Below are 23,299 nucleotides of genomic sequence, written 5' to 3'. Positions count from 1 at the left end.
TCCCTAAGAAGTGCTCCATCACAGGTTTGGACAAGTGAAGGTGGGAAGCCATGCTCTGTGGGGATGAAGGGCAGACTGCCTGGGTGTGGATTCTCACCTCACCACCGTGTGTCTTTGGTCAAGTTCTCTATTTTCCCTGAGCCTTAGTTACCCCTTCCCCAAACAAGGTAATAGTCCCACCATTGGTCCCTATGACATGGGCGGGTTGCAAGGATTTAAGCAGTGAGCATGTACGGAGTACTTAGCACAGCCTGGTATGTGGTTGGCTGTCAGGATGATGACTATAAGAGAATTGGTAATACCACGGCAGTTTGGGGATTTTCCTGGTAGCAGTGATTTGGCGTTACGGTGGCAATGTATGTAGTTCGTGTAAGGGGGGAGGGGGACACAGACCAGGCCAGACACAGAGATGGAAGGATGTGTCTGAGATACCCAGAGACAGAGAATCATAGAGATACACAGAGACAGAGATAGAGGGAAAGACAGACGTACAGGGAAAAACAGAGAAGGGAATAGAGACACAGGGAGGCAGAACTAGAGACAGAGGGAGAGAGAGAGGCTATGAAAATACATTTACTGCCTGTGGTTATAGCACAAGTGGGGGTGGGGGGATGGCGCATCCAAGCCCTGCTGTTCGTGTTTATCCAGTGTGGCCACTTCTTGCCTCCATCTCCACCCTGTGGCAGTTTTTGAATCCCCCAGGGACTGAGAAGGCCTGTAAGGCCCCCAGTCCAGCAGACAGAATAGCCAGGGCTTGGATCTCAGGTGGTGCTGGGGCAGGGCACACTTACCAGGGTGACCAGGAGGGTCTAAAGCCAAAGGGGCCTGTGGATGATTCTGTCTTAATGAATCCAGTTCAGGAAAACAGGCTCTGAGGTCCAGGCTGGGAGCAGGAAGGCACTAGGTGGATCAGGAGCAGAGTAGAATTGAGGGAGGTCCCAGGAGGTTGCTGGACTGGAGCTGAGTATGGCCAGGAGCCCAGTGCGTGGGGGGTGGGCTGGGCTGCCTCACAGAAGAGCACCTGGGCTGGCACCATCTTGGTCTCCAGAGGAGACCCATGCTGTTCGTCCTGCCTGAAACACTGTTCCTCCTTTTTCCTGCCTTCCCCTCAAGCCGCAGGTCAGGTAACCTCTCCTTGTGAAACCTTCTTCTACTTCTACTGGTTTCTTGTCTATCCTTCTGGAATTGTTCTAAATTTAAAAATGTGAATGTGGTAGCACAGTGCACTCATTTTTCTGTGCCTTGCTTTTTTCACTTAATATTTCTTGGGGGTCATTTTTGGTCGGTATATTTTAATCTACCCAATTCTTTTTCACTTGTGGATTATTAACTTAGTGTTTACTGAGCACCTTCTTTGTGTCAGACACTGTTCTAGGTATTAGAGACACAACAATGAACAAAATAGACACCACTTCTGTTCCAGGGGGCTGCTGTCCTAGTATGGAGAGATATTTAATAGTTAAATATACGAATGACATGTTAGGTGGGATGAGGGCTATAAAGAGGGGGAGGGGTATCCCTTATACTGTGATAAGGGGAGGCCATTATGGTAATGCATAGACCATCAGCAGAGACCTGAAGGAAGTTGAGTTAGTTATTGATGTGTAACAAGTTACCTCCAAACTTAGCAGTTTTGTGGGTCAGGGATCTAGGCACAGGTGAGCTGGAAACTCTGGCTCCAAGTCTCTCATGGGCTGTAGTCAAGCTGTGGGTCAGGGCTGCGGTCACCTCAGCGCTTGCCCGGGGCTGAAGCATCCACGTACAAGCTCCCGCTCACAGTTGTGGCAGCTTCGGTTCCTCACCGGCTGGCCTCCTGGGCCTCTCCCAAGGGCTGCTTGCAACAGGGCAGCTTGCTTCCCCCAGCAGAAGTGATCCAAGAAAGAGAAAGAGAATAATGCTAAGGAAAGAGCGAGAGAGAGAGCCCACTATGGAAGCCACGGTGTTTTTCAAACCTAACATCAGAAGTGACATTCCATCACATCCGTATTCTTTTTTTTTTTTTTAAGATTTTATTTATTTATTTGAGAGAGAGAATGAGAGAGAGCAAGTAGATGAGAGGGGGGAGGGTCAGAGGGAGAAGCAGACTCCCTGCCGAGCGGGGAGCCCAATGCGGGACTTGATCCAGGGATTCCAGGATCATGACCTGAGCCGAAGGCAGTCGCCCAACCAACTGAGCCACCCAGACGCCCCATCACATCCGTATTCTGTCAGTAAGTCCAGCCCATACTCTACGGGAGGGGATTTCATAATGGTTCCACAATGAGGCAGGGATCATTCTAGGTCATCCTGGAAGCTGCCTACTGCAGAAGTGGAGATCCGAGGGAAGAATGGCTCAGGTAGAGGGATTGCAAGTGCAAAGTCCCTGAGGTAGGAATATGCCTGGCACATTGAAGGGCCAAGGAGGCCAGAGTGGCTGGAGAGGAGTGAAAGAGTGGAAGTGGTACAGGAGGTCTGGTCAGGGACAGAGACGTAGATTTCTGTTGCCTGAACACTTAACCCATTAGTTGGTGGACTTTTAGGATGTTTTCAGCCCTCTGCTGCAATGAATATCCTTGTCCAGATATCCTTGTCCACCTGGGCAAATATGTCTGGGGGTAAATTCCGAGTGGTGGAATTACTGGGTCAAAAAGAAGGTGCATTTTCAGTTTTGGCAACCATTGCCAAATTTCCCCTCCCAAGAGCTGACCTTCCTGCTCACCTCCTCTGAGGATCCTTCATGCCCTTGCCTTCACTGGTCCCTGCCTTGGCCTGGTGTCCTGTCCTGGCTGTTTCACACTAAAGGTTTGTACTGTCTCCCCAGGCTCCCGTCTTCCCTCCATCCTGGTTCCCTCCCTCCAGACGGCCTCTGCTGCTGCAGATGGTTGGGGAGCCTAAGAGCCCCTTGGAGGACACTTCCCTTTGATGGAAATTCTTCGCACTTGGAAAGCTCTTCTCACAAACGGTATCGTCTATGTGCTTTTCCCAGGTGTTGGAAATTCCCTGATGGCTATTTTGAGACAATGAGTTGAGTGTGTGCTTGGCCACCATTTATCTCTGGGAAGGTGGCTGGCTGGCAGAATCTGCCAAAGGACAGAGCACGGAGAACACCTGGCCTGGAAGGAGAGGTTGCTGCCCCCTTTTGCTCCCCCTCTGCATAAAGCTGAGCCACACACGGCCATGTGACATTTACAAGGCCTGGCGAGGCCTGGGGGCTCTGAGACCCACTGGGTTGAGACCACATACAAGTCAACCAACATTTACCAAGCATGCCCTGTGTGCTCTGTGCTTTTGTGTCTCAGATGACTAAGTGGGGGAAGTGTCACTTGCATGCTTAAAAGCTTCTAGTGGCTTCCTTTTGTGTTCTGAATAAAATCCCAACCCCTTCCCAAAATGGTCCTTTGCTACCTTCCTACACCCCCTCACCCCTTCACTCCATAGGCTCCAGCCATACTGGGCCCTTCTCCCCATCCAGAGGCCTTGGCAATCTCTGTTCCCTCTGCTTGGGACGTTCCCAGGCTTTTTCACGATCAACTCCTCCTTATCCTTCAGATTCTAGTTTGAAGCCCCTTCCCAGAGAGGCCTTCCCTGATGATCTAATCTGAAGTAGCTTTCTCCAGCCACTCTGTCTCCTCATTCTGTTTCTCCTGGAAATTGCATCTTTATTGTCTTTTTCCCCCACTTGACTGTCAGCTCCATGAGGACAGGGACTCTGTATTGCTCTCCACTGTGTCCCCAAGACTTAGAAACATATCTGGCACACAGTAGGTACTCAAGGAATATTGGTTGTATGAGTGGATATGCCTGGGTATTATTCTCACTTTCCAGATGAGGAAATGGGGGTTCAGAGATGTTAAGTGACTTCTTCATGGACACACAGCTGGGAAGTTGCAGGATTGAGATTCAAACCCAGGTGGGTCCGACTCCAACCCAGTGCTCTCTCCCCTGCTGGATGGCCAGACAGACATTGCTGGCTGTCCAGAGATGACTGGTGGGTGTCAGGCCAATGTTTGAAACTTGAAGGATAGTGGTGTCTGTGGGTAGGTGTGCTGGGGGTCCGGGAAGCAGGCTGGAATGAGGGGCTTGTGCCCTCCCCATCCTCCCCCCTTTGGATAGAGCCACACCATATACTGCCATGTAAGACTACACACCCTGGCCAGGCCTGTGGGCTCTGAGACCCACTAGGGTGGAGACCACATAAGAGTCAATCAGTGACAAGACCGGCAAGGTCTGGGTCACCATCTGGGTCACTGATGGCTCTCAGTCCCTCCTCCTCCCCAGCCACATTTCCATTTTTCTTACCATCATGCTTAGTCATACCTCTTCTCCTGAGATTCAGGTTGCTTGGGAGGCCAGTGCTGGTGTCCTTTATCTGGAGAATCTGACCCTTCCAGAGGCAGCAGAGAAATATTCAGGGGTGCCCACTCTGGAGCTAGCCCACTTGGCTCTCCACACAATCCTTAACCTTTCTGAGCCTCTGTCTCCTTATCTGTTAAAGAGAGAGTAACAGTTCCTCCTTCATAAAATGTCCCAGCAGGGTCAATGAGGGGGTGCGTGTAGATGCCTATCTTGCATGCACAGTCAAGAACCCCATGAAGGTAGCTTCATATTAGTCACCATGTAGCCCAGGCATTGCCCTTCACGGCCTTCCTCCTTCCTCAAAGTCTGCCAAAGTCATCTCTCACATTGCCACCACGCTTCCCAGTTACTTGCTCTCCTCCATTCTTCTCCATGAGGACACACACATCATTCCTGAACTCCCTTTGCAGGGACAAGTCATGTCCAAGCAAAGGTATCAGTAAGGGTATTATAATTGACCTGGGACACAGCTCTCTGTTCCATGCTCTGGTGGGTGAGCAGAGTGAGCTCAGAGTGGTGGAGCAGGGGGGTTGGGGAGTGCTGGGGAAAACTAGCAGGAGTGGGATGGCATGGTCCTCAGGACAGGAAGAACTCAGACTCTGTGTGTCAGCATGTGTCAGCATCCAAGGATGTCTGACCCAGCAGATGGAGCACAGGAGTCCTGGGGTCAGGTTGGTGTGAGGCACGGCAGTGGTCAGCGTAGCCACCACACCTCCACACCTCCACACCTCCACATCCACTCCACACTATGCTCTAGGCACTGTTCTGTGTGCTCATGGCTCATTCCTACAACCAGGTGGTGAAACTGAGGCACAGAGCATTTAACAGAATTGCCCAGATCACATGGTCTGTAAGTGTTGAAAGCAGGATTTGGATGCAGGCGGTCTGACTCCAGAGTCTACATTGTCCTGCCCCCCATGACAGCATCTAAGTGGTCTGCTGGTTGAGGGAAGAGGCCCAGCCAATATATGGGGATGGGAGAAATGGTCTAATCTGGGAGGCAGGGGTGGGGTGATTGGGAGGGTATATTCCCAAGAGCCCTAGAAGACAGTCAGCTGCTTGGGAGGGAATTGGCAGTTTGGTTGCGGAAGGCATCTGTCAGCTTGGGGGACTGGGTGGGGTACACAGGGCCACTCCTGGGCCAGGCCTAGGGAAGGTGAGAAGACCCGACCTCTGGGAGGCCGGGTCAGGAGCAGGGCAGCTGAGCCTTGCTGGGGCAGACAGGGCCGATTGGGGGAGCTCTAGCTGCGGGCTGTCCCCGGGACCTACACAGAGCCACCCCTCACTGGCCTCTGCACCATAGCAGCTCACAAACCCAGCTGAGCCTCGATTCCTCGCAGTCTGAGGTCTGGGGGCCTCACAGCCTGGTCTCCGCTCTGAGTACCAGGGAGCCCTGCTGGGAGCACCTCTCTGCCTCCCACAGCCTTCCTCAGAAGAGAGCTAGGCAGACTCACTCCCACCCAAGATGAGTACGGAGGGGACAAGTGGATGGTCTCAGGCAGGGACACCAGGGCCAACAGCAGCAAAGGTGACGAAGTGCAGGTCTAGAAGCGATGTCATGGCGCACCCTGGGCTCCCGGGGGCCCCACCTGGCCATCCTCCACGAGCACCCCCCTCCTCCCTGAGATTTGCTCAGACCCAGGCAACCCCGGATGCTAACCCTGCGGGGGCTCTTAGCACGGGCCGGAGGGTGATGTCCAAGTCCAAGCTCTGCTGCCCCACCGCACTCCAGCTTTGTCTTCTTATCACCTGGCTGAGTGGGGCTCCATCTGGGCTCCTGTCCTGGGCACGGGGTGGACCAGGAGGCGCCTCTCTGGGAGCACCCCTGAGCCAGAGGTCAGGAGGACGGGTGCCTGCAGGAGGGACAGCAGAGCTGCTGGGCTTCCAAGGAGGCAAGGCCAACGGCTCTCCGACCCCCCATGTCCTCGGGATCCTGCAGCAGCGCCTCACAGTGCACTTCCCGCCTCCCTGCCCCGAATCTGAGCACAGACCTGAGACCTAGGTCTCAACTTACTCATCACTTCCCCAAAGGGACTGGCCCCCTACTTCCTTGGCCAAACTAACTCCCACCTTCTCCTCATGCCCTCTTTTCCTTCATCGCATTTATTAAACTCTGAATTTCAAGTGTGTTTATTTTCTGTCTTCCTTCCTAAGAATATCAGCTCTGTGAGGGCAGGGACCTTGTTTGTCTTACACATTCCTTTATCTCCCGGGCCACGAGAGGATGGTCAAGTGCTTTGCAAACTGTAGAGGGGCCCCTGGAAGGGGAGGGCTGCCCGGAGGTTTTGCTCTCTGGAGCTTTTGTGGCAAGAAGGCCGCTCAGCTCATTTTCCTGGGGCTCAGGCAGTTTCCTGGGCAGTGAAACTCATTGGCTAGTACCCCAGTGTCACTGCAGGGAAGTGTGATGGCCCAGAGCACTGAAATCTAACTGGCCAGAAGAACAGGATTTGCATTTCAGCTAATGTGACTGGTGGATGGAAGAGTAGCTTTGGGAGGAATGTTCTCGAGGCTGGCCAGGCGTGAGGCGGGGGCCCCAAACCCATCACAGTTTTCTCTGTGCAAGCCAGGGTCCCTCAGGGGCCAAATGGGAGGTGAGGGGGAGGCCCACTGCGTGAGACCCGAACACATGGAGTATTCCTGCCTGGAACGTGGGCGCACGGACTAGATACTCCTGAGGGAGAGAGAACCAGACCGGGAGGGAGAGTCAAAGACAGAGGTAGAAGGAAACGGAAGAAGAGACAGAGGCAGAAAGAGAGAGAGAAGCCAAAGGGAGGGACCCGCGCAGAGGCCCCAGTGAGCAGATGCTCCAGGAGGACAGCGAAATGGGACTGTCTGGTGAGCGGCCCACCCCCCAGTGATTTCAGAGCCCCCGGTGCCTTTCCTAAGGCGAGCATCTTGCCTCAAAGAGCACGCCTCTAGTGTTTACAGGTTCTTCTCTTTGATGCCACAAGGGCTCCGCAAGTTAAGCCGATTCCTTCCTCTGGTGCCCAACCCAAGAGAGACAATCGGTGGGCAGATTGGAGGAACGCTGGCCTTGAGCTTCCAAGGGAGAGTGTGTGCTCTCCAGGACGCACCCCCCCAGCCCCCCAGATTCCCAAGCCTGCCACGGGGTGTGCAGCTGATGGGACATGCCCCAGCCTACAGCCCCCCCTTGGGCGCCTGGCCGCCGCTCTCACCTGGTCCGCCAGTCCTCACGCTTTGTCGTGTGCCTCTCCCTTCACGAAGGCTGCCACGTCACTTCCTTGGCATTTTCCTCTAAATCACTCCCTTTTTTTTTTTTTTTAAACTTAAATGTATTCAGAAAGGAAGCTTCAGATCACTACCGGAAATGAAAAGCCAGTAGTCCTTGCAATAAATAGAAGGGAACTGTAAAACTGGGAAAATAAAACCATCACCATTGTAAAAAAAAAAAACATCACCACTGCATCTCAGACAGTGGTTCCCCCTCCCCCGGGGTGCAGCTGCCCTCTCCCCACACTCTGGGGATATTTTCGGTTATCACCGCTTGGGGAGAGGGGAGATGAATGTTCCTGGCATCCAAAGAATGGGTAGAGGCCGGGATGCTGCTAAACATCGTGAAAAGCCCAGGACAGCCCACCCCACGACCAGCGGTTATCTGGCCCCAGATATCAGTAGTGCTGAGGTTTAGAACTTCTGGTCTAAAATGAGCTTGGGCAGCCGAGGGAGGCGTGCCCCACACTTGGGTAGCTCTGACCTGGTTAGCTCCTCGCCCTTCGGGCTCAGCTGCAACACCCCTCCCCAGGGACACCTCCCCAGACCCCCAGAGCAGAGAACTCCGGTGGTCGGCTCCTGTGGCCCCTGCACTGCCCATCTCCTGACTCTCTGGCCCTTGGCCTTTGCTCTCTGCCTGTGTCCTGGTCCCCCATGAGAGCTGCAAGCAGGCAGGGCCCACACCTGTCTTAGTCGTCTTTCCCTAGCCCTGGCTCCTAGCAGGTGCTCCACAGTTACACATGGGATGAACGAAAGCTGGGCAAAAAAGAAGGGATTCTGCCCCTGGGTCCTCCACTGTCGGCCTGCCAGACACTCTGTTTGTCACCTGTGAACTGGACACCCTCCCAGGACTGCTGTGGAAAGGTCTCTAGCAGAGGGAGAGCCCAGAGTAAAGGTTAGGGGCCATCTGCAGGTGGCAGGGGTCCCTGGAGAGATCAGGGGGCTCATTGCCTCATTCATCTCTTCTCCCCCAGTTATCGAGTTGTCCCGGGGTAGTTGATAATTGCACCCCCTTTCCTCTCAAGTATCCTGGCCTGGACAGTCGATGACAGGGCCCCCTCACTCTGGGGCCACGGTGTCTGGTGGGGCAGGTGGAGAGTTGAGCAGTCTCCGAGGCTTGAGAGAGCGGTCCGCACTGGCTGTCTCTGCCTGGCGCCCACCGCTCGGGGACCCTGTTCTTACAGGGGGTGCTCAGGCTCTCTGTTGAGCAGCTGGGGGTGGGGCTGGCTGGGAGCCGCTGAGAAGGCACCCCCTCGGCAGACGGGACTTCAAGTCTCGTGCATTATGCCGGAGTTGAGGCTGTTCTCCACAGACACAGCCCAAGGCCAGGGCTTGGGTAGAATGTCAAGGCCACATTCCTGGGGCGTGTGAATTTCTGCGGTAGAGATGCAGAAGGCAGCGGGAGAAAGGGCCAGAACTGTGACTTGGGGTGTGGACCTGTCAGGGGTGGCTTCCAGCTCTGTCTTGGAGGGCTCCAGCTTGCTCTCCTCATTCCCACCCAGGCACGGGCTGGGGTGCCTGCTCCCCTTCCTGCTACCATCATGCTGCAGGTGAGGGCCCGCCCGCTGTCTTGGGGTGCTTATGAACATTCAAGGCCATCGAAATAGGGATAGTGCATGTGAAGAGACATGGGAGCAGGCCCCAGGAGGACATCACTCTTTCTGCACTGGCTGTGTCTGTATGTACGCACATGGCCAGACTGCCAGGATGTCCACTGCTGTCTACTGTCCCCTCAGATTGGGAGAGGGCCCTTTGTGGGGGCTGCCCCACGGCCCCCCTGCTCCTGGGGAAGTCCAGGAAGGGGCTGCTCTGCTTGCGTCTGCATAGTTGAATCCATTCTTTCCTGGGACCCACTGTCCTCTCTTCCTCCTCCGTTTCCTCCCACTCCCTGCAAGCAGGCCACTTGACCTGGTGTCCAGGCAGAGGGGAGAGAAGCTGCATCTGCTTCATCACACATTCTTCCACACCTTTCCAGCGAGCGCCAGCATGCAGGCTTTGGAAATCCGCAAAGCTGGAACTTGAACTCTTGTTTTCCCAGTCTTCTGTGACATCTGTGTTCCAAAGTCATTGAGCTCTTCTCTCTAGTTACCCAAATGAAGGAGGATAGCAGGGAACGCTGGGGGCAGTTGGGGCACAAATCCATGATTTTTAACATCAGAAGTCATCCCACCACCAAATTGTCCTGTGCTACCCCAAGACTCACCAGGAACTGAGGTCATGGCCTCGGGGACTCCTTCTAGACCCCCACCTGGCAGGGAGGGTCTGAGCCCATTCGTTGCCTCGGGGCTCGATGGAGGTGGTTGGGGCAGACAAGGCGGGTGGTGGTTCAATAAACCCAGTTCTTGAAATGGGAAGGGCCTCTATTAAACTACCTCTGATTTGGGCCACTTCACTTTAAAAGGCAAATAGAGAAATGAGCAGAATCCAAACAAGCCTGATGCTAATGACTCAAGTGGTCTGAAAGGGAGACCTTTGCAGGAAGGGCAGAATAATGGCAATGATCTAGCACCACGCAGACAAGGTTGAGGGGCGACTCGGTAATTGCCAAGCTCCCACAGGATCCCCTTGAGAAGAAGCCAGCCAGCTCACCCCTTGTCCTCAGAGGGCAGAGCAAGAAATTAGCTTAAATTGGAGCTGGAAAGATTTAGGTTATGTGTAAGGAGGAACTTTTTAAACCCTGAAATATGCTACCAAGAGAGGCTTCGGGTTCTCGGGAGCGTGTCTAAAAATAGCCTGGTCTTTAAAAATAGTTCTGGGCAAGCTTTAAACATAGCCTCAGCTCGGCTTCTTGGTCACGGTTCTCAGAATAAGCGGACCCACTCTATGGGGTGCTCCCCAGGTCAGAGGGCTCGAGGGACGGTCAGAATCAGCCTTTGGTCTCTGTCCGGACAAACATTTGGATGTTTTAGATACTTAAAGATAAGGGATTTATTTTCCTGTCTGCCTCCCTGCTGATGGGCGTCATGAAGTTCCAGCCTTTCGAATCTCAAAGTTTTCTTTCTGTGGGAACATATTCCAGGGCCAATGCTAAGTGGGTCAGCCCCACCAGTTACCCCCAGTCCCTCCCCACTCCTGAGGCAGGGCTCTCCAGCGTCCGAGGGTTGGCTGGGAATTCATCCATCTCAGCAAAGCTCCCACCCCTCCAGCGACCTGCTCACCTGCCTCCTGACCTCAGCAGCCTCCTCCTGGCCACGTCCTTGTCGCCTGGGGACCTACAGCTGCCTCTCCCCAACTCCCTGCCTCCCACCTTCTCGTCCCCCACACGCCAGCCGGAGAGATCTTACAGATCAGGCACATCTGATTCTTGCCTTCTTCCTTACAGTTAGGTGATTCCTGCCCACTTGCCCTCAGGACAGAGCCCAGACTCCCTAGGAGCACTCCAGACCTTTTCGGGGTCCTGTTTATCCCCCTAGCAGTGGCTCCCTCACCCACGTGCCCGGCCTCACGGCCCTAACAACCCACCGAGCCACTTTGCTTCTGGGCTCTGCCAGAGCTGGTTGCGCTGCCGGGCCCACCCTCTTGGTCCCTCTGAGCCTGCAGCTCTCAGCTTGGAGGTCACCTTCTCTGGGTGACATTCTTTCCTGACCTTCCCATCCAAGCCCAGTCTAGGAGCCCAGTTGGGCTTCCCATGGGCCCCTGGCCTTCCCCGTTGGCTGCCCTGGCCTACACCAGTCCCCAGTGTGTCTGTGTCTCCTCCCCGCCCCCCACCCCAGAGCATTGGGAGACCAGTTGGCTTGTTCTCAGGGCTTTCCTCCCCCCCCCCCCCCCCCCCCGCCCCGAACTGGAAGAGAGCCTGGCCCACAGCAGGTACTTGATATCTGCTTAGGGACTCATCAACTGAATGTCAGGCCACCCCAGGAGGGGCTTCCCCTTTGCTGCCCTCCTGGCCTATCTCATCCGGTTTCAGCTTCCTCCAGGTCCCCACCAGCCGTGTGATGTCCCCACATGACATGCCTGGGATTGTTGGCAAATCCAGATCGGTGCCCACATACACAAGAATATTTATTTAGACATGAATGCTCTCCGAGCGTTCGGAGTAGTAACTTAGACAATATCTTTAATAATAAACTCTATTATAAATTAATCAGCTACTTCCCTGATATCTCAATTAAATGGAGCAATGCCCTCAGCATAATATGTCCAAACCCTGCAAGAGAGAGGCAGGCCAGATGCAAGACGAGTCCTGGAAGCCTGCAGGAGAGGGGCATCATTGCTCTGTATCGTGCCCCAGGCCATATCCCCAGGCTGCAGAGTGTTCCCACAGGAAGGGCCACCTGGGCCAGGGTCCGCCACGCCCCCTCCCCACAGGGCGGCGTCATGGCTAGGCACTCCGGTGTGTCCCTGTCATGTCGCCTGATCTCACTTTACACTCATGAGCACAGACCCCACACATATGCAGCGAGCGTGCTTGTCCGCGCTTCCCCACTCCCCAAAAAGACTATGCCATCCCTTCTCTCCTTAAACTTCCCCTGGGTCCACACCTGCTGGTTCACTCTCAGCCGAGGGTCTCGCCCTGCTTGGTGGACAGGAAGCAGCTCTGGAAACTTCCCTGCCCTTCTTGCCTTCTCTCTGCCCTGCTTCTGCACTCGCCCTGGGGCTCCTCCGACCAGCAGTCTCCCCCAGTCTACTTGATCGCTTGGGGGGAGCACGGGAACATTCTCTGCCTCCCCTCTTCAGCACCTGTCCCTGAACCCCGCTGTCCCCCCTTTTTCCTGCTTCTCCACGGGCTTTGACGCCTTCTCTGGGATGACTACGCTGCTTTCTCTCCTCGTTTCAGCCTGTTGTAGCTGAGCGTCTGTCCCCAGTGGCCTGCATATTGGCAAATCCAATGGTCCCTTCTCTCTCTTCATCTTTGACCTCACGGGCTGCTGCCTCCGTCTTGGCACGCGTACTTTGCCCGGCCCTGGAGATGCCACACTCCCTTCCTCCTGCTGCCCAGGGACCCTCCTCGGCCTGCTCTGCACGCCCCTCCTACTCTGCTCAGCCCCAGCATTGGCTGGGCTCCATCGGGGCTTTCCCTTCCTGCAGCCTCTCTTCGGGTGGTCTCTCCCAGGCCCTTGTCCCTGAGCCAGTGACTCATGCATTTAATCCCCAGCTCAGACTGCTCCCTGCACCGCAGACTTGTATACCCACCCGCTTGCTTGATATATCTCTGCTTGGGTCTGTGATAGACATTTCCAACTAATGTGGCCCAAATGGGATTCCGCCCACCCCAACGTCTTCCTCCCTGCATCGTCTTCATCTTAGTAGATGGCACCACCATCTGCCCAGTTAGTTGCCCAACCCGAAACCCTGGAGGTCATCCTCGGCTCCGGGTACCCTCGCCCCCACGTCCAGCCCATGAGCACGTCCTGTTGGCTCCACCTTCACACTGCAGCTCTGGGCCAAGCAGCGGGCCTCCTGGATGGGCCTCTCAGCCGGGCTCCCTCCTCCACACCCCTCCCCCACCCGCTCTCTTCACCCACTAACCAGAATGAGCTGTAAACATAACCTAGGCCCCCGCTTCCGCCCTCTGCTGGCTTCTGCCACACTCAGAATAAAAGCCAGACTCATCACTGTGGCCTGCAAGGTGCTAGCCGCCGCCCACCTTCCTGACCCATCTCCAAACACCTTCTCCTTAGCCCTCTGCAGGAGCCTCCTCTCCCTGCCACCCCCAGGTCAGGCCCCTGCCTTCAGCCTCTGCCAGGCCTCTCTCCCTCCGACTGGAGTGCTCTTCCCCAGACCTCCCTGTGGCTGCCTCCAGTTCCCATTCAAACCTTTGCTTAAATATCACCTCCCGAGGGACACCTGGGTGGCTCAGTGAGTTGGGCATCTGCCTTCGGCTCAGGTCTTGATCTGGGAGTCCCAGGATCCAGGCCCATCTTGAGCTCCCTGCTCAGCAGGGAGTCTGCTTCTCCCTTTGCCCCTCCCCCTGCTTATTCTCTGTCTGTCTCTCTCTCTCTCAAATAAATAAATACAATCTTTAAAAAATATATCACCTCCCCAGAGAGGCCCTCCCTGATCACCCAGTCTGAGCGGCCCCCAGGATCTCTCGGTCACGTTGCCTTATTTTATTTTCATCATGGCACCTCTCACTACAGGATGTTTTCCTATTAACCTATGGGCTCGTCATCTGGATCTCTCCACTAGAACCTGAGAGTCTTGAGGGCAGGGCCTCGGTCCGTCTGTGTTAGTGGCCCCCAAGCACTAGACCAATGTGTGGCATGTGAAAAGCATTTGGTAAATATTCACTGACAGATTGAATTAGTGAATGATAAATAAATGAATGATGACTTGGATATTGGCTCATGTAGATGACTCGCTCTCCCGAGTTGTCAGATCCAGCCCTGCTCTTGCTCATTCCCATATCCCAGACGCAGGACTTTCCACCTGCCGGCCTAACAACCCGGCCCCACACACCTGTGGTCATCTTTTCATTTGACACATATCGAACACTTACTGTGTTCTGGGGCTACAGATCTGGTCCCCGGACAAGTGTGCTGTCTAGAGGGCCTATACAGTGAGTCTCAGGCATTCATTCATTCATTCATTCATTCATTCATTCATTCATTCATTCAAGAAACACTGATATAGGGCCTCCTTCCTGCCAAGCACTGTTCTAGATGTTTCACAAGTATAAGCCACCTGATACTCATACCAATCTCTGACAGGTGCTATTATTACGCCTATGTTACACTTGAGGAAACTGAGGCACAGAAATGAGAGGTCACCTACTCAAGGTCACATAGCTGGTGAGTGACAGAGCTGGAAACTATAGACTCTCTCTCACTTTGTTTCACCCCTGCTTTACCCTGGGCTTAGCTTCTGGCCCTCCCGACACTGTCTCTTAATTCTGGACGCAGGCCAGCCCCTCTGGACTTGACAGCTGACTTCCCTTCTTTGGTCTGACCAGCGGAGGGCAGGGCTGGGAGTCATGGCAGCCCTTCCTGTTGTGGGGTCTGGCAGACATCACACCCAGCCCAGCTCTGGCCCCTCGGTCAGCGCCACCCCCAGTGCTCTCCAGAGTCCCCCAGGGGCTGGGGGGAGCCATGGCTGCCTCACCACGTGGGTCGTGGGTTGGGGCTCCCGTTTATGGTGTCAGGAGTTGGAAAATTACGTTTATAGCCGTGAGTTTCCTAGCGTGGGGCCCCGACAGGAAATAGCAGTCTTAGAGCAGGAAAGCCTCATTCATTTAGTTGATGCTAATTTAGGAAGTGCAGTAACTCCGCAGAAAGTCACTTTTTCACTCAGAGGAATCGGAAACAGTTCCTTCTGCAGAGGGTTTGTATGACAGATGCTACCATGGACCTCCCTTTGCAGAACAGACGTGCTTCCAGAAACACAGGCAAGGGTCGGGTTTTTAAAGGAGAATCTTCAGAATGCAATCAGAGACTCTCACCAGCCTATCTTTGAGTGGATTGTCATTTTCTTAAAGTGCAGCCTTTCGTATTTGGGAGTTAATGGAAATCGATTGAGAAATCAATGCTTTTCAAACTAACAATTTGGAAAATTAATTACTCTGCCGACAGGCTGGGTCTGGCTTCTGGGTCTAGCGAGGAGTTTTCGTTATGTTCCCACTGCCCTAAAACAAGGAGTAGTTGTTCTCATGAAAGTACTCCTTCTTTAGTAGATGCTCATTAGAATTACCTATGTCTACTATCCCCATTTTATAGATGAGAAAACCAAGGCACCCAGAGGTCACAGAACTCAGAGAGCATGTGGACTGGCATGGTGCAAAAGGAACTGAATAAGTTAGAACAGCGGAGTGTTTGGAGAGCAAGCCCCCTCCCCCAGAAAGGGACTGGGGTGGGGGGTTCAGGAAGGGGTCGGGACCCCACCAAAGGCACAAGGCTTCTGGGTAGGGCATCAGTTCCAGGGGGAATGAGCACTGGGCATCGAGGAGGGGAGGCTTGTCCTCCCAGCTGACAGACTCTCCTGTAAATTAGGACTAAAACTGTGGCGTTGACACAGGAACAGAGGGACATTAGGACACAGACTCATATACATGTGGGGCTTGGAATATAAGTGTCATTTAAAGTCAGTGGAGAGGGATGCATGGGTGGCTCAGTCAGTTAAGCGACTACCTTCGGCTCAGGTCATGATCCCAGGGTCCTGGGATCGAGTCCCGCATTGGGCTTCCTGCTCGGCAGGGGAGTCTCCTTCTCCCCCTCCCCCTGCTCATGCTCTCTGTCTCACTCTGTCTCTTTCAAATAAATAAATAAATAAATAGATAAATAAATAAATAAATAAATAAAATCTTAAAAAAAATAGTGGAGAAAGAACAGGTCATTCTATAAGGATTCAAAACAATTAGCTACTCATTATAAACAGTTAACACCATTCACCAAGATAAATTCTGGGTGAATTAATATAAAAATATAAGACTGTGTGTTTATGGTGCTGCTTTTCTAAGCTTTTTTTTTTTTTTAAGACACTACCCTTTTTTTTTTTTATTTTTATTTATTTGAGAGAGAGAGCAGGGGGAGGGGCAGAGGGAGATGGAGAAGCAGACTCCCCACTGAGCCAGGAGCTGGAAGATGTGGAGCTTGATCCCAGCACCTGGAGATCATGACCTGAGCCAAAGGCAGACGTTTAACCGATTGAGTCCCCCAGGTCCCCTGATGGTGCTGCTTTTCTAAAAGTAGACACAGGAAGTGAAAACTGAAAAGGAAAAGCCTGGTAAATTTGACGATATCAAATACCAAAATGTATGAGAAAAGCGGCTTTATCCATAATTGCCAGAACTTGGAAGGAACCAAGATGTCCTTCAGCAGGTAGATGGCCCACAGGTGAGTGATGTGTGATGCATCCAGACAGTGGAACATCATTCAGCACTAAAAAGCCATGAAGAGACGTGGGGGGACCTTACATGCTTATTACTAAGTGAGAGAAGCCGATCTGAGAAGGCTACACACCGTATGATTCCAACTATATGACATTCTGGAAAAGGCAAAACGAAAAAGGCGGTAAAAAGATCAGTGGTTGCCAGGAGTTCAGTAAGGCGGGAGGGAGGGAGGGATGAATAGGTGGAACATGAGATTTTTAAGGCTGTGAAACTAGTCGACACAGTAATGGTGGATACGTGTCGCCAAAGATTGATCAAAATCCATAGAATGTACAACACAAAGAGAAAACCCTAATGTAAACTAAGTTAATAGTTTAATTTAGTTAATAATTTAGTTAATAATCCTGGATCAGTATTGGGTTGTCAATTGTAATAAATGTCCTACACTGATGGCAGATGTAAATCATGTGGGAAACTGTGGGGGTGGCGACCGGGGGCACAGGGGACCTCTCTGTAAGTTCCCCTCGCTTTTTCTGTAAACTTAAAACTGCTCTAAAGACCAAAGTCTATTAATTAAAAAACAGAAAGATGTCCAGTACATGGGAAAAGGCAAGCACTAAACTCTCGGTAGTCTACACAACAGACAGGATTAGTATCCAGAATACATAAAGAATTCCTACCAATTGATAAGGGAAAATATTTTTTTCTTTTTTAAAAAAAGAAGAAATTGACAAAGGATACAGACAGAGGTAGGAATGGTCAATGAACATGTGAAAAACGCCCAAGCTCACTAGTAATGAGGGAAACACAAAACTTAAAACAATGTTGAAGTGTCGTTCTGCGTCATAAAAGAATGACAGTATTTAACGTTTTAGAATCTCCAGTGTTGGTGAAGATTTGGGTAAGGACTCCCAGACAGCTGGCAGAAGCACAAGATGGGGCTACCACGCAGGAGAGCGATTCCCCAACATTGACTCAAATTTAAAATACATATGCTTTATGGCCCAGCAATTCTTATTATTCCCTCTGGAGAAATACTTGCTTGTAAGCACAAAAAGACTTGCAGAAAGGTGTTCAGTATTATTGCTTGTAGAGCAAAAAGCTGGAAATAACTTAATGTAACTGTCAATTGATTGGATAAATAAAACATGGTACTTCGTTATTAAGGAATCATATGCATCGGTTCCAAAGAATAAGGTATATCTGTTACGTACCTCTTGGCAAGTTCACCCAGAATTGTGTCAAGTAAAGAAAAGTAAGATCTCCATATGGCTCACCATTCTTCTCCTCCTTCTAATAGACTGAGCCAGGGCAGAGAGGACCAGAGAGTGTGCTGTTGTTGGGTGTGACAGCCCGGGACAGTTCTGCGCCACCTGCCAGGGCACAACTAAAGATGCAGTCTAGGATGTACTCGGGCCTGGCAGAGACAGCCTGGGGGAGGCTAGACCTTTACGAGGCTCCTGCGGGGGCCTCGGCACCTGTCATGGTGCCTGGATTTCTCCCTGGATTTCCTGACCTGAGAGCTCCCTGCCAGCCCACATCTGCGGTCGGAGAATAGTGACAAGTGTCCATGGGGGGCTGACCCAGGCTCAGAGATGCAGACAGCCACCTCTGCATCCGTGGTCTCCGTTGGGCCCGAGGTCCAGGGATTGGAGTGAGACCCAGAGCTGTGCTGGAGCCTGTTGGCACCAGCTTGTGAGTGCCTCTGCTCTGCTCTGCTCTGCTTTCAGTGACATCACGTTGGTAGCTTGAGATCGGCCATAGTGCGAGTCGTTGCACCATGGAACTTGGCAAATGCTACAGATCAGGGCTTTTCTTTTCCCTCTGGAGAACCAGTTGTTAAACATTTGTCTTCACACTATGGGAACACAGGATGGCCCCCTCCCTCCACTCCCCACGCTGGGTTCCAGGATGCAGAGCCCCGCCCCCTCTGTCTCTGCTTAACCTCCACCTCTGCTCCCCTTATCTCCATCTTTCCTCTTGCCTCCTCTTCAAGAAGAGGGGAGAGGGTGATCGGGCAACCAGGGGAAGACAGACACATGCTGGGCATCATGGGAAGAGCCTTGGAGTTGAGGGCATTTGGATCTGGGCACCAGTCACAATGACACCATTGACTCCCTTCGTGACCATGGACAGACTTTACCACTCCAGGCTTCTGTTTTCTCACCTGTGAAATGGGAACAATCATACGCAGGGCTGCCATATACAGCCTTGCAGGCATTGTTCTGCTTCAACTCCAGGGAGGGACATGCACGTAGACTGCATTGTGAATGGACCCTATGGAGATGTGCAGTGGGCAACCTGAACAACGAACGGTACATAGTCCTGATTATGGTACCTCATGATACTTTAGAGGGTTGTTATGAAAAGTAAGAGGTAATAACACAGAGTGCTCAGCCCACAGCAGGTGCACAAGCATGATTCCTTTCCTTTCTTGTTATCTACCCCTTCCCTCCTCAATATCGTATCACTCTATCTTAGGGTTAGGTTCATGAGGGCTCCAGATGCCATGGTCCACACAGAGAAAGGTCCCCAGGGTTGTAATAATCATGCTAGCTGTAATGATTACATGCCCCCTAGGCACCAACACTGAAGCTGCCTTGCCTCCTTTACCTACCCTTCACCTTACCCATCACAGTCCTCATCTTAGGGTTCAGAGATTTGAATGAAGCTCAGAGAGTGAAGCTTTGCCCAGCACCACATGGCGAAAACATGGTGGAAGAGGATTCCCACTCAGATCCCTGGGAATCCAAGTCTTTCCAGCCAGTGGGCTCAAAGATTTTTGACCATGAGCCACAGAAAACCATTTCATGTTTCAGTCACCACACACACAGACATATGCACAGAACTGCAAAGTTTCACAAAATAATACTCACTCTTGTTATACTTGATGGTATCAGATATGCCTATTCTATTCCATTCCATTCTTGTTGCCTTTTTTTTTTTTTTTTTTTTTTACTGCTGGCAATCAGTGAAGGTGATTTCATGACCCACTAGTCTAGGGAGTCCAGATCTACAGTTTTGAAAAATACCTCTAGGCTGCTTCTCCCAAATGACCTTCTAACACAGGCATCAGCAAACTATAGCCCACGGGGTCAATTCGGCCCAGTGCTTGTTTTTGTAAATAAAGTTTTATTGGTACACAGCCATACTCATCCATTTATGTATTGTCTATGGCTCTCCAGCAGTGGAGAAGTAGTTGCAACAGATGCTGCATGGACCACAGAGCCTAAAATATCTACGTATCTGGTACTTAACAGAAAAAGCGTGTCCCTCTGTGCCCAGATCTGACTCTGTGTCTCCCTTGTTTAATTTCTCCAGGCCTGCCTTTTGCCCTCTCGATCAAACTCAAGCTCCTTGGCTGGCTGAGAAAAGCGCCCTCCTCTGGCTTCCCTGCTCCGGTCCTGCCGACGGCCCTTCTCCTTCCATGCTGTCCCCCAACACTAACAGGCCCATGGGACAAAGGGGGACAGAGCCCCACCTGGCTTCCTGACCCCTTGTTCTGCTCCCCCCCACAGGCCTCCTGGGAATGGTAGCCCACATGATGTACACGCAAGTATTCCAGGTCACTGTGAGCCTTGGCCCTGAAGACTGGAGACCCCACTCCTGGGACTACGGGTGGTCCTTCTGGTAAGTGGCTTTGACCTCCAGGCATGCTGGGACTTTAGCAGCTTGGCCCAGCTGCGGGGAGAAGGGCAGAAGAAGGCAAAGGTAGCTAGCCCGGAGTCCAAAGGCACTTTGAGACCCTAATACTGCGGTTGGCCAACTGTGGCCCGTGGGCCAAATGTGGCCCACCGCCTGTTTTTATGCAGCCCTCAACCTAAGGATAGTTTTTACACGTTGAAATGCTGGAAAATAAACCAAAAGAAGAATAACATCTTGCGATGTGTGAAAATTATGTGAAATTCAAATTTCAGTGTCTGTAAATCAAGTTTTATTGGGACAGAGCCACACTTAGGTTTATGTGTTGTCTGTGGCTACTTTCCTGCTACAATAGCAGAGTTGTGGTTGTGACCCACACTCAGTGGCCCACAAAGCCTAAAATATTTACTGCCCGGCCCTTTACAGAGAAAGTTTGCCAACCCTGCCACACAGGCCGCTCTGGAAGGGGGAGAAAGAAGCTGGCAGGCCGTCTGGGCCCTGGGAGGTCTGCTAGGCTAGGTGTGGAAAGATAGGCAGGATCGGCAATAGACTCCCACGTGTAAGTAAACACGGGATGTGTATTAGCTCAGATAACAGAAAAGTCCAGGAGGATCAGCTAGGGTGCCTTGTGTTGTAACAGAAAAGTCCATCCCCGTCAGTCCAAGCAATACGGAAACACACTGGTTCCTGTGAGTGGCAGGGGCAGCTGTGTCGTGGACTTCAGGGTCCGTTTGATCCAGAGTCTCTGACGTCATCAGGACTGATTGCTCTTCCTCTGGGATCATCTGCACATGTTAACCCTGTCCCTGGGGGGGCTTCCCTCCTGGTGGTGAGAAAGCTGCTCCTGAGGGTGCTGCTTCTTCCTTCACATACAGGGGAAGAAAGGGCTTCTCTTTCCCCAACATTGACTGAAGTCCCAAGCCTCCCTTTGATGGGCCCAACTTAGGTCATTTTCTCTCTCCTGAATCATCACCACAGCTGAGGGAATGTCATGAGCTTATTGGCTCAGCTTGCCCACGCTCATCTCTGGAGTCAGGAGTGAGCCAAAAGCTCGCAAATGGCGAGTGGGTGGAATGGATGCTGGGTGAGCTACCAGAATGTCTGCTTCAGGCACAGCTGGATCCAAGTGATCAGGTGATTCATCAGTAGCTGAGGCAGTCTCCCCTCCCCACTTTCCTGTCTCTGTTCCCTTTGTGTTGGTTGGCTTCATTCACAAGCAACTTTTCCCTAAGCAAAAATGGTCACCAAGCCCAGGTCTAGGCTTACATTTTACAAATGTAGCAACACCAGCAGAGAGATGGGGCCTCTTCCCAATATTTCCAGCCAACATCCTGGTTAAGGCTTTCATTGAATTAGCTTAAGTTATGTGTCCATCCCATGACCAATGATTTAGACCCTGAGGAGACTGGACTGCTCTAATTGGTCTGGCTTGATTACAAGGTCAAGGAAGAGAGATTGGCCCCACCCAAACCCTTGGACAAAGAGAGGAGGAGGAGAGGTCCCCCAGTGGAAAATTGGGAGTGTGTGGGGGTGGTTATCAGAAGAAGGAATGCATGCTGGAAAGACAGCGACCACAGATGTCCAGGGTCTGCAGGTCTGCTTCTGGTGGCTGGAGGCCATTTATCTACTTAGTCATTTTACAGGCATTTACTGAATGCTTACTTGGGGACAGCCACTCTCCTAGGTGCTGGGAGCACAGCAGTGGCCAAGACACTGTTGTAACAGGCAATTGAGACAAGTAAACAAGCTATCATGTGGATGCGGGGGTTCACAGACCCAGCTTTGGGCAGGGAGAGTCCTCTGGGGAGAATGTGGTCAGGCAGACTGGTGGAGGAGGGAATAAGATAGTGTGCTGGGCAGGGGGACAGCAGGTACAGAGACTTTGGAGGAAGATGGTCAGAGTGGAGCAGAAAGGGCTCCAACTCAGAAAGACCCCCCTTTCAGACCAGTGGGGACTCCTGCTGGTTTAAGCCCCTTCCTACTCTCTCCTCGGCCCCACCCCTATAAAGGCATGTGCCTTAAAGGGACCTGGACCCTCCAACACCACCCCTGATCGCTTGAAGTGGAAAGACCGCAGGGAAACCAGCTAAGGCTCTGGTTCCATTTTATCCAATGCTTCCCTCCTTCTGGCAGTTCTTGCTTGAGCTCTTGACCTTGGAAGTTTTTCATCTGAGCTAGAGAAGGGGACAAAGGAAAGGAACATTTTGGAGTGTTGAGCACGTGTGTAATAATCTCTGCTGTGTATTGAGCACTGGTATGTCGTCATCATAACAATGCTATGGAGTGGGTACTTCCTGGAGAGGAACCTGAGGCAAAGGGAACTCAAGTCACTTATCCAGGCTATCTGACTGCTGGGCGGCAGAGCAGGATCTGAACCCAGGCAGTCTGGCCTCAGAGCCCGCACCTTCAACCTCTGTATTGTGTCTCTCTGAGAATGGGGTAATACAAAGACAGTTTGTAGATGTGCTTAGCACCCTGTTTGGCGTATGCATAAGTGCTCTTAAACTTCAGCCCCCCTTTTTTTTAAAGATTTTATTTATTTATTTATTTATTTATTTTTATTTTTTAAAGATTTTATTTATTTATTTGACAAAGAGAGACATAGTGAGAGAGGGAACACAAGCAGGGGAATGGGAGAGGGAGAAGCAGGCTTCCCGCAGAGCAGGGAGCCCGACGTGGGGCTCGATCCCAGGACCCCGGGATCATGACCTGAGCCAAAGGCAGACACTTAACGACTGAGCCACTCAGGCGCCCCTTATTTATTTATTTAGAGAGCACACGAGCAGGTGGAAGGGCAGAGGGAGAGGGAGAGAGAGGATCTCAAGTACACTCACACTAAGTACGAGGACGGAGCCCAATGTGGGGCTTGATCTCGTGATCCTGAGATCATGACCTGAGCCAAAATCAAGAGTCTGGCGGTTTACTGACTGAGCCACCCAGACGCCCCAGGCTCTAGCCCTTCTAATATTACCATTCTTAATATGAACTTAATATATGCAAAACCCCCATGTTGAATGTGTGAAAACCAGGGCTCAGAAAGGTTGGGTCACCCACCCAGGGTCCCACAGCCTTAAGTGGTAATAAGATTCTGAGCCTCCTCCTCCCACAGGCCTCTCTAGAAGCCCCTAGTTCTCCACCCTGGCACTCAGCATCTAAAACCCAGCCGGCTGGTGTCAGCCACGGGAACCTTTCTTTCTCTGAAAGCCGGGCCTCCTGCCCTGCTCCCCTCCTCCCTTGGGGCTGGCCTGATTTTCATTTGACTTATTTAAGGCCGGGGCCCAATGTGCGGCCCCTATTAGGGCCGATCCATTTCTTCTTGTCACCGAA

General features: G+C 52.2%; 1 protein-coding gene across 1 annotated transcript in view; it reads left to right on the top strand.

The window, feature by feature from the left end:
• The window catches only part of GSG1L (GSG1 like), a 204,132-nt gene that overhangs the window by 147,217 nt on the left and 33,616 nt on the right, over positions 1-23,299 (top strand). The window contains exon 4 of the mRNA XM_045871886.2: positions 19,849-19,960. Within this exon, the coding sequence (XP_045727842.1) occupies positions 19,849-19,960 (112 nt within the window). The remainder of the gene's footprint in view (positions 1-19,848; positions 19,961-23,299) is intronic.

The sequence above is a fragment of the Mirounga angustirostris genome, unplaced genomic scaffold, assembly GCF_029215605.1.
Source record: "Mirounga angustirostris isolate CCGP_5_RB_7025 unplaced genomic scaffold, mMirAng1.0.hap1 SCAF_5, whole genome shotgun sequence".
Classification (NCBI taxonomy): domain Eukaryota; kingdom Metazoa; phylum Chordata; class Mammalia; order Carnivora; family Phocidae; genus Mirounga; species Mirounga angustirostris.
Note: the sequence above shows the minus strand (reverse complement) of the source record. Positions and strands in the feature narration are given on the sequence as shown.